Source organism: Octopus bimaculoides, chromosome 16, assembly GCF_001194135.2.
Source record: "Octopus bimaculoides isolate UCB-OBI-ISO-001 chromosome 16, ASM119413v2, whole genome shotgun sequence".
NCBI classification, from domain to species: domain Eukaryota; kingdom Metazoa; phylum Mollusca; class Cephalopoda; order Octopoda; family Octopodidae; genus Octopus; species Octopus bimaculoides.
In genome coordinates, this window is record NC_068996.1 from 17,053,972 (window position 1) to 17,065,243 (window position 11,272).

The window sequence follows — 11,272 nt, forward strand, 5'->3', positions numbered from 1 at the left end:
CTGTTTGTCCCCCACTTCCACTTGACAACAGGTTTTGGTGTGTTTACATCCCTGTAATTTAGCAGTTCAGAGACCAATAGAATAAGTACTAGGCTTAAAAAAAAGTTCTAGGGCCAATTTGTTCAAGTAAAACCCTTCAAGGTGGTGCCCCAGCATGGCCACAGTCAAATAACTGAAACAAGTAAAAGAATAAAAGATAAACAAAATTTTGAGTCAGTTCATGTTCTGGATCTAGTTGGTTTGGCTGCCAGCATTTCAAAAATTAAAGTTTATCAAAAATTTTAAAATTTGGTACATTAATATACTTTTCCAAGCTGAATTGCTAGAGTTATTTCACTTTATCCAGAAAAATGTTTTTAAAAAGTTATAAAGGTTGATCACTTTCACCCAGTCAGGAAACAGGGTTTGGAAGCTGTCATTTTGTGCATGACTGTATGTGTTGTCAACATTCTGAAAATAGCACGTGTTTTTATATGAAACTTTAAACAAATCAAATTCTGCTTAATGTACAACATATCACCTTTCGTAACTTTTTTAAAATTTCGAATTTTCAGAAAATTTTTGCAAACTTGTACTCTACACACAGGAATTCATACAATTATGCAAAAACAATTTTTTAAGTGGGGTGGGTCTTGATTTAAGGCCTATTTAGCTGTTATTTTTAGCACATCTCACAACTAGGGTACAAGCAACAGAACACAGCGTCAACGCACTTAGCATCATGTAGAATATATTTGTCAACACATGCTTTCTCACTGACAAAAGAGTTCTCATGTTTGCCTTGATACTATGGAAACAGACATGAATGAGTCTGTGGCTTACGATTGGCTAAAATTACCCAAAATTTTCAAACTTTAACCCTTTCGTTACCAATCCGGCTGAAACCGGCTCTGGCTCTGTAGTACAAATGTCTTGTTTTCATAAGTTCTGAATTAAAATCTTCCACCAAACCTTAGTCACAATTTATGTTCCTAACACTAGCTGAATGATAACTAAGTTATTTTACTAAATTCTTTGTTATATTTAAAGTAATTGAAAGAAATATAGAGCATCTCAAAATAAATACAGTAACGAAAGGGTTAATAGCTACTAATTCTTTATTTATTGATAATGAAAATGATTTTCACATCATTCATTAGCCTATAAAAGTGTACCATTACACAGAATATGAAGTCAATTCGAACAGAAAATGATGCTGGCAGCCAAACCAACTAGATTCCATGCTCAAAACACCTATTTAGTTGTGAGAATGGTAGGGAGAATAGATGAACTTAGAGTAATAGTGGACAGACTTTTAGCTGAAGTAACTGGAAGTCATTGTTGCTGAAATGCAGATAAGGGAGATTATCAGTGAGGAGTAGGGATCCTTTCAATGTACACAGATACCACTTTCCAGATGAAAAACAGAGTATAGAATGTAGTTTTAGCAGCAGAGAAAGGTTAGAGACAGAGAATGAGAGATTCATATTCCTGAGGATCAAGCCTTTTGTTTCCATATCTCTTTTGAAATATACTGCCATCCTTCTAATTAATGTTGAGACTTATGAAGAATTTAGTAAAAATACCATTGCCATAATTAAGCTGGTGTTTGGAACATAAATTAGCATGAAGTTTTGATGGAAGAAGGTTTTAATTATGATTACTTTAACCCTTTTATTACCATATTTCTGTTATAATACACTACCTTCATTTCAATTAATTCGGAAAATAATGAAGTGTTTAGTAAAATATCTTCACTATTATTTATCTGGTATTTGGAATATAAATTGATAAAAAATTTTGATGAACTGTTTTAATTTAAATCACTTTGAAACAAAGTTTGCATCATATAATAAGGGTCGCTTTTAGGTGGGTTGTAGTCAAACGTGTTAAACCATAACATCCTACAAAAAATACAATGGCACTGCACTAGGCCGCCAGTCTAGAAGCATAACCTTCTTTATCTTCATTTTAAAAGAAGTGATGAACTATTTAATGTAAAGAAGAAAGTTTTAACCCTGTCTGCTATCATTTATTTTCTCTCCTGTAAAGAAATCTTTATAGTACTTGGGCTTTAACTCAGAAAATCTTTTAGGCAAGATATTAACAAATATCTATTGCATATGTGTAAGTTGGAGGTAATAGTTAGGGGTGAAGCAAGCACATATGGAGAAATATCAACAAATTTATCTTTTTATAGATGTTATTGCCTTGTTTAATTTGAAGTTTGCTTTGTGTGTGAGAATTCAGGTGAAGGAGGAGACTCTCAGTCATAAATTCAATCCTATTTTAAACACAACAGCTGGAAGTCAGCAGTAGCAGCAGGGTGAGGAATTTGTACACACATGGACAGATGTGTGTGTGTGTGTGTGTGTATATCCACATCATTGTTTGAGTAAAGAATACACTTTGAAAAGTACACAAAAAGAAGAATAGTAAATATTAGAAAAGTTAGAATTTTATTCGATTTTATTAAAGATAGACTAATTTTCAATGACAAATAATCATAAAATAAATGGTGATGGTGGTGGTGTGTGTGTGTGTGTCTGTGTGTTCTTTTTTTTAAATCAATATCGATACTTATTTTGTTACATCCATTGATCTTACAAATAGTTTGTGAACAAACATGTTGTTGGATAAAGGTATTTTTTTTTATGTGTGTGTCTGCATGTTCTTTTTTTTAAATCAGTATCGATACTTATTTTATTACATCCATTGATCTTACAAATAGTTTGTGAACGAACATGTTGTTGGATAAAGGTATTTTTTTTTTAAGGGACGATCACCAGTCTGCCATGTATCTCTGTTTGTCATGCAGAACAGCTACTAAAAGGTGTTTTCATTCAACACCTGATATACACTGCCGAAAAAAAAAGTACACTCACATATCATCATCATCATTATCATCATTAATCTTATCATCATTCTAACAAAGGCTTTTCCATGCTCGTACAAGTCAAATAGAATTTGCTGAAGGAAGTTTTCTATGACTGAACACCATTCCTGTCACCAATCCTCACCTGTTTCCAAGTAAGGTAATACTCCCCTATGGCCAAACATGTTTTTGTGGAAGGAACAAAAAACACTATTCATATAACAATGACACTTGTTTACAACAATTGCCCAATGTCAAAACAAGGAGACAACACATACACATACACAAATATATATATATATATATATCATCATCATCATCATCATCATCATTTAGAGTCTGTTTTCCATGCTGGCATGGGTTAGATGGTTTGACTGAAACTTGTAAGATGGAGAGCTGCATCTTTGTCTGGATGCTCTTCCTAACGCCAACTACACCAAGAATATAATGGGTGCTTTTTACCTTCCACCAGTACAGAAGCTTTTATGTGCCACCGGTACAGGTACTTTTACATACTACCATAATTGGGGACCAGTTATGTGATATTGGCATCAATATGTGCGTGTGTGTGTGTGTGTGCGTGTGATGGCTGTCCACTTATGACTGGTGAAAACCATCACTGACCATTGTACATGTAAAATGCCAACAATGCAAGTACATGAGGTTATTGCAGCTACAATCAGCTCCACCCAGGTTCACAGCTGTGGCTTCTATGCTTACTGTAGTTCCCTCCTAAATGACCAGCTTTGGAAACACATCTCACCACCTATTGCACAACCTAGAATTGTATGTCCAATAAAGCTTGCACAGCACCTTATATTCAGTGCCAAAATGGGTCATAGACTCATTAATGTGGGGGCACCATGATCTAAAGTACAAACAAAAGATCCCTAAAATGTCCAAAGCTGTTCCCTGCATATCTGGTTTTATATCAGAGTGACCTTCTCCTAGAGACACGCCTTAACAAAAACTGAGGGGTACCTCACTCCCAGTGGTCTGCCAGCACTCCAGTCACCCACCTGGAATTTTTGAGGGCCTGTGATGTAGCTGCATAGTCACTGAACATACAGTAGGTTCATCTGTCCTTTTGACAGGACTTGCTTTTAGTCCTGCCAGGTTTCTGGCAACCCTCCTCATCAGGCAAGCCTAGTGAGGGTGCAGGTTTAGTTGCTAATGACCCAACCAAGCTACAGGTTGTACTGGATTCCATGTTACCAATAGCACACGAGAGACTTCACAAATGACCTGATATATATATATATATATATATATATATATATATATATATATATATATATATATATATATATATTCAAGCGAGGTCGTTGCCAGTGCCGCCTTACTGGCTCCTGTGCAGGTGGCACATAAAATACACCATTTTGAGCGTGGCCGTTGCCAGTACAGCCAGTACAGACTGGCCTTCGTGCCGGTGGCATGTAAAAGCACCCACTACACTCTCTGAGTGGTTGGCGATAGGAAAGGCATCCAGCTGTAGAAACTCTGCCAAATCAGATTAGAACCTGGTGTAGTCACCTGGTCCACCAGTCAGTCAAATCGTCCAACCCATGCTACCATGGAAAGCGGACATTAAACGATGATGATGGTGATGATGATGATGATGATACATACATACATACATATATATATATATATATATATATACACACACACACACACACACACATAATCATCACCATCTATACATACATACATACATACATACATACATCATCATCATCATTAATTAGCATCCTCTTTCAATGCTGGCAAGGGTTGGATGGTTTGACATGGAGCTGGGTAACAGGGAGCTATCCAGACTCCCACTGTCTGTTGTGACATGGTTTCAATGACTGGATGCTCTTCCCAACACCAACCACTTAAGAGAATGTGGTATATACACACACAAGATTCTTTTATTTTCTGTCCACCAAAATCACGCACGAGGCTTTGGCTGGTCCAGAATAATAGCAGAAGATACTTGCTCAAGATTTCACATGGTGGAACAAGGCCTGAAAGCATGTGGTTGACAAAATAATGAACAAAGCAACTTGTAGTGCAACATGCCAGAAAAACTGGTGAGATACTCATGGATGGGATGTGTTTTTTGGAATAACTGTCTCATCCAGAGCTAAGCAACAATAATAGTAACAGAATTTAAATTTCTTCATCATGAGGTAGATAATAACTGTCAGGATAATGTGCCTCAAAGTGATTGCTGTGCCATGGTTACGAAGTTAATGTGCCACCAGAGCTATGAAGTTAATGTGCCACTGCATGATGTTCCACCACAACTATGAAATTAATATGCCACTGCATAATGTGCCACCACAACTATGAAGTTGATGTGCCACTGCATGATGTTCCACAACAGCTATGAAGTTGATGTGCCACCAGAGCTATGAAATTAATGTGCCACTGCATGATGTGCCACCAGAACTATGAAGTTGATGTGCCACTGCATAATGTGCCACCACAGTTATGAAGTTGATGTGCTACTGCATAATGTGCCACCAGAACTATGAAGTCATGCCACCACAGCTATGAAGTTAATATGTACTGCATAATGTGCTACCACAAGTATAAAGCTGATGTGCCATTGCATAATGTGCCACCACAACTATGAAGTTGATGTGTCACCACCACTGGCACAGTGCCAACAAAATGGCAATTTTAGAAAGCATTAATTGTTTCCAATGGTTTGGGGGAAGGTTTAGCTGCTATTTCTGTCACTTTTCTAACACGTGGAGGTGGTGGGAGCTGTTCTATCATTGGCTTTTGTTAGAGCATGTAGTTTATTTTATAGGTCGTTATTTAAGCTATCCCACCATGCAGTCCTCAAGAAAATAAATGCATGGAACATCATCAGCAGCAGCAGCACTACCATAACTACCACCACCATCACTGCTATCATCATCGTCATCATTGTCAGAACCACCACCACCAGCATCATAACCATATCAAGAGTGTTGTAGTTAATGTCAACATATGACTTTAAAATGTAAAAACATTCAAGAAATCTGAAGCAAAATCCATAAAACAATATAAAGAAATCCCTGAAGGAACTATGGAATAATGTCTTTGTTTGAAAGGAGGATTAGAGCAAACAGTGGCCATCTATCAGGTGACTTATCAGGTGTGTTTACTGAACATGTTCAGAAATCTGACCTTCCCACATATGCCAGTTCACTTATTCTTATACTACATACTGTAGGACTTTTCTACATAGTAGTTGTTCAAGCTGGTAGAAATAGCAACAAAGTGTTCCTCAAATGACATTCCACCAAAGAAAGACAACCACAAAAAAAAACTACAGCCAATAAACCTTTTAGCATTCACAGGGTTCTGCCAAAATTAATGTTTATTTATTCTTTTATTCTTTTATTTGTTTCAGTCATTTGACTGCAACCATACTGGAGCACTGCCTTTTGGAGTTTTAGTTGAACAAATTGACTCCAGGACTTATTCTTTGGAAGCCAAGTACTTATTCTATTGGTCTCTTTTGCTGAACAGGTAGGTTACAGAGATGTAAACACACCAACACTGGTTGTCAAATGGTGATGGAAGGACAAACACAGACACAAAGACACAAACACACACACACACACACACACACACACACACATACCAGAGTAATCACATAAATGCAAAACAAGGTGGAAAAAATAGTAGCCGAATACCAGAGGTAGAATAATATGCTTTATTAAAAAGCAGCAAAAATATCACAAAACCTGTTACTCAGAGTTTCACGTTCCTGTTCGTCGGACAGTTTTGTTTCTAAACAAAACACTCCAACGAACGGGAAAATGAAACTCTGAGTAACAGTTTTTGTGATATTTTTGCTGCTTTTTAATAAAGTATATATATATATATATATACGATGGGCTTCTTTCAGTTTCCTGCTACCACATCCACTCACAAGGCTTTGATCTGTCTGAGGTTATAGTAGAAGACACTTACCCAAAGGTTCCATGTAGTGGAACTGAAATCAGAACCATGTTGTTGGGAACCAAGCATCTTAGCACACAGTCATGCCTGCCCCAATTGTTCACATTCTTTTGAATTAATCATGCATTATGTTGTAGCTTTGATATTTGGATAAGATAACTGTCAATTTTAGAATGACATTGTAGAGTAGGTGTGAGAGGCCAGATCTGGACAGTTTGAACATAAAACAAGTAGAATACTTCAGCTGGATGTGGCTGGTTAAAACGCTAAAGGGTTAATATTGATTTCAAGTTTTCGCACAAGGCCAGCAATTTCAGGGAAGGGTTAAGCCTGTTACCTCAACCCCAGTGTTCAACAGAAAAGATGAAAGGCAATGTTGACCTCTGCAGAATTTGAACTCAGAACATAAAGATAGACAAAATGTGGCTTAGAATTTTGCCAGGTATATTAGTGATTCTGCCAGCTCACTGACTTATATAGCATTAATATTGATTACTATATTATACATTAGATAATGTAGTTCTAGTTACACTGTCTGAATAAAAGTAAAATGTAATGGTCACACCTAGAATATCTTTGATCATAAGTCTGCCGGTTCAGGAGTGATCTAATATTAAACAGCAAGTACAACCACTAAGACTAATTCTTATACTCTACATTAGATATTGTAGTCATAAATATACCAACTCTATTTAAAAAGATAGGATGATCACAGCTGGAACATCCTTAACCAAAGGTTTACAGGGTCAAGATTGTCCTGGAGTTTAAGAATAGCAACAAAGAAAGAACATAGGTGCAGGAGTGGCTGGGTGGTAAGTAGCTTGCTTACCAACCACATGGTTCCAGGTTCAGTCTCACTGCGTGGCACCTTGGGCATGTGTCATCTGCCATAGCCTTAGGCCGACCAAAGCCTTGGGAGTGGATTTGGATGACGGAAACTGAAAGAAGCCTGTCGTATATATGTATATATATAAATGTGTGTGTGTGTGTGCGTGTGCGTTTATGTGTCTGTGTTTGTCCCCCCAGCATTGCTTGACAACCGATACTGGTGTGTTTACATCCCTGCAACTTAGCGGTTTGGCAAAAAGAGACCGATAGAATAAGTACTGGCTTACAAAGAATAAGTTTTGGGTCGATTTTCTTGACTAAAGGTGAGCCAGGTATTCCTCGGTGACACTCAAAGTTCCCCAAGAACATTGCACCTCCCCTCCACTAATCCTCCACAGAACTCATGGAATTGAAGTCACACAAGTTTGATCCTGGACAGCAGGGTTGCTCAAGAGCATGGCAACACTCACAGTGCCATTCACTCAGCCTCAGTCTTTGATTGAAACATGATTGCTGTTCGGTCAAAGTGATAAGCTGTGGGAAAGTGCTTCTCACAAACAGCGACAACACCTGTTCACCATCGTCTATGAAATGCTGGAGATGTCACAGTCTCAAAGCATGTCAGTGCATCATTAACCATGGCATGCCCAGCCCTCCATTCAGTGGATGTTGGCAGCAAATGGATCGCCTGACCAGAAGCCCATCATGTGTATGTATATATGTGTGTGTGTCTTTTTGTCTGTTTGTCCCCACCACTACTGCTTGACAACCGGTGTTGGTGTGTTTACATCCTTGTAACTTAGTGGTTTGGCAAAAGAGACCAATAGAACAAGTACAAGGCTTTAAAAGATACACTGAACCACAAAAGAAACACAAGACGTGTGCGAAATATGTGAAATATGTTTTAATTTCATTATGTCAGAGATAAATTTTGATAAATCTGATAAAGTCAATTTCTTGGATGCATTTTGACCACAGTCTATGGGTTGTTGTCATGTGTTCTGATAGTGGATGGATCCAGCACATAGAGATTGAACGTCGTGACATGTTCAATACCATGTATGCCCTCTCTGGGTGTTCAAAACGGCCGTACACCGTCGGTACATGGAGTGTATGAGGCTGTTCACAAAAACCATTGGCACCTGTACCTACACCCTGAGGAAAGCTACTTCCAGTTCCACATGGGTTGTTGGCCTTGGGATCACCTAGTTCAGCCGTCTCTGGATTTCATCCCACAGATGTTCGACTAGGTTCAAATTCAGGCTGAGAGCTGGCCATGGCATGGTTCTGGTGTTGTGCTGACACAGAAAGCCCATGGTGACCCTGGCCATGTAGCAGGGACCTACTGGAATCTGTGGCTATGGTGACGTGCAAAGAAATGCTTGATGTGAGGTCTTAGGATCTGGTCAATGTAGCATTGTGCTGTGATGCCATTCCCTCTGCCTGCACCAACATTTTGGAACACATGAGGCCCAGTTCTTTGGGCCTCATGTGTAGCATTCACCACTCCTATGCCACATCTCTGTAGCATTCACCACTCCTATGCCACACCCTCACTTTGCTATCTGAGGAAAAAATGCAATACCAGCTCTCATTAGAAGACTATTGACTTCCATTATTGATGCCACCAATGTCAGTGCTGTGTAGCCCATTGTAGTCATGCCTGACAGTGGTGGGTGGTGAGGACAGGCCCTCGAGCAGGACGATGGCAACACAGGTTGATGGTGGCCAGTTGACATTATACCTTGTCATTGCTGATGGGTTGTTGTCCAGTGCCAATGGTCTTGCAAACTGTCACGCTGGCCGGTCTGAAGTGAACACGGAGGTGTTGCAAGTGGATGAGGCAGTCCTGCCTGGGCATGGTCACCCGGAGGCACCCTCTGCAGGCACTGTCTGCAGTATTGTTGGTGTTGCTGTATCGCTGTTGCAGGTGATAGATGGTGCTGACATGGACATTGCCAGCTTTTGCAACAACCAGGGCATGCTGCCATGCTTGCAATCAACCTATAGCTTGTTCTCTCTGCACTGCTGACAATAGGGTCATACCCGTTGCATCCAAATTACAAATGCCAGGAATGCGGTGCAAGTTGTTTTTTATACCCATAATCTCTGCCAGATGCACATACATGTCAGTTTCCATTACAACTGTTTGCAGCTGCCCCACGGCATTCAATGCAACTGTGTTTTGACATCTCATTTCAGGTAAAGTTGAAAGGTTACCTGCAACTGATGTCTCAGCCATAAACCAGCATATCTTGGAATATTTACACTTACATCCCTGAAATAAATCTTCAGAATTTACGATATAAAAATGACATTTGAAAAAATCGCGTTTCTTTTGCAGGTCCGTGTAAGTACTGAGGTCGATACATTTGACTAAAAATTCTTCAAGTCAGTGCCCCAGCATGGCCTCAATCTAATGATTGAAACACACAAAATCATAAAAGGATAATACTTTATCAGTTCTACATAAAATGCACCCAGTACGCTCAATAAAGTGGCTGGTACTAGGAAGGCCATCCAGCTGTAAAAATCATGTCAAAACAGACAATTGGAGCTTGGTGCAACTTCTCTGGTTTGCCAGCTTCTGTCAAACCATCCAACTCATGCCAGCACAGAAAATGGACGTTAAATGATGATCATGATGATGATGAGTAACGTTATTTGATATTAATGCTATTCAGGCTTATATGCCCCAAAATTAGACTATTTTCCTCAGTCAATATATGATGAAGGTTTGTAATTCTATTTACAAAATTAATGTTGGAATACTTACACCTTTATTTACATCCTCTCGAATAACTTTATTTGGTATGACAGCCCGTTCAACAGGAAAAATTTCATTTCTAGTGGTTTGTTCAACAGACCCAAAAAGAAGTCGAAGTGCAAACGGTCCAAAAACAACACAAACAAACCCAACAATTAGATATTTCAAAAGCGTTACCGGATGTCTCCGCATTTTTTAATTCTGTTCTTCCAATATGGAAAAAATATATTTAACTGAAAAGAAAAAAGAAAAATATAAATAAAATTGTTGTTTGTTTTAGATTATTAAATACTTAGAGAAAAATATTTAACTCTTTTGAGTTTCTATTAAAATATATATAGTGCTGTGTTTCAATATTAATTTCAAAAATAATGAAGAATTTAGTAAATTAACTCTTGTTATTAAGCGTGTGTTTGGAACAGAAATTAACATGAAATTTTGAGGGAAGATTTTAACTTATATCATTTTAACCCTTTTGTTACCATATATATATAAATATATAAATATATTTATTCATACTCTTTTACTCTTTTACTTGTTTCAGTCAGTTGACTGTGGCCATGCTGGAGCTCCACCTTTAGTCAAGCAAATCGAATCCAGGACTTATTTTTTGTAAGCCTAGTACTTATTCTATCGGTCTCTTTTGCCGAACCGCTAAAGTTACGGGGACGTAAACACACCAGCATCGTTTGTCAAGCGATGTTGGGGGACAAACACAGACACGCAAACATATACACACACATACATATATATACATATATATGACAGACTTTCAGTTTCCGTCTACCAAATCCACTCACAAGGCTTTGTTCAGCGGCACTATACAAGAGAGATCGCCACAGTCCAACAGATGAACTACAGGGAGCGACTGAAGGCAC

At 38.4% G+C, this 11,272-nt stretch overlaps 1 protein-coding gene across 1 annotated transcript in view; it reads right to left on the reverse strand.

Annotated features, from left to right (window-relative positions):
• Positions 1-10,625, reverse strand: part of LOC106884172 (polypeptide N-acetylgalactosaminyltransferase 10) — a 297,946-nt gene extending 287,321 nt beyond the window's left edge. Inside the window, exon 1 of the mRNA XM_052973542.1 lies at positions 10,404-10,625. Coding sequence (XP_052829502.1) covers positions 10,404-10,586 — 183 coding nt within the window. The 5' untranslated portion in view covers positions 10,587-10,625. The remainder of the gene's footprint in view (positions 1-10,403) is intronic.
• Positions 10,626-11,272: the final 647 nt, after the last annotated feature.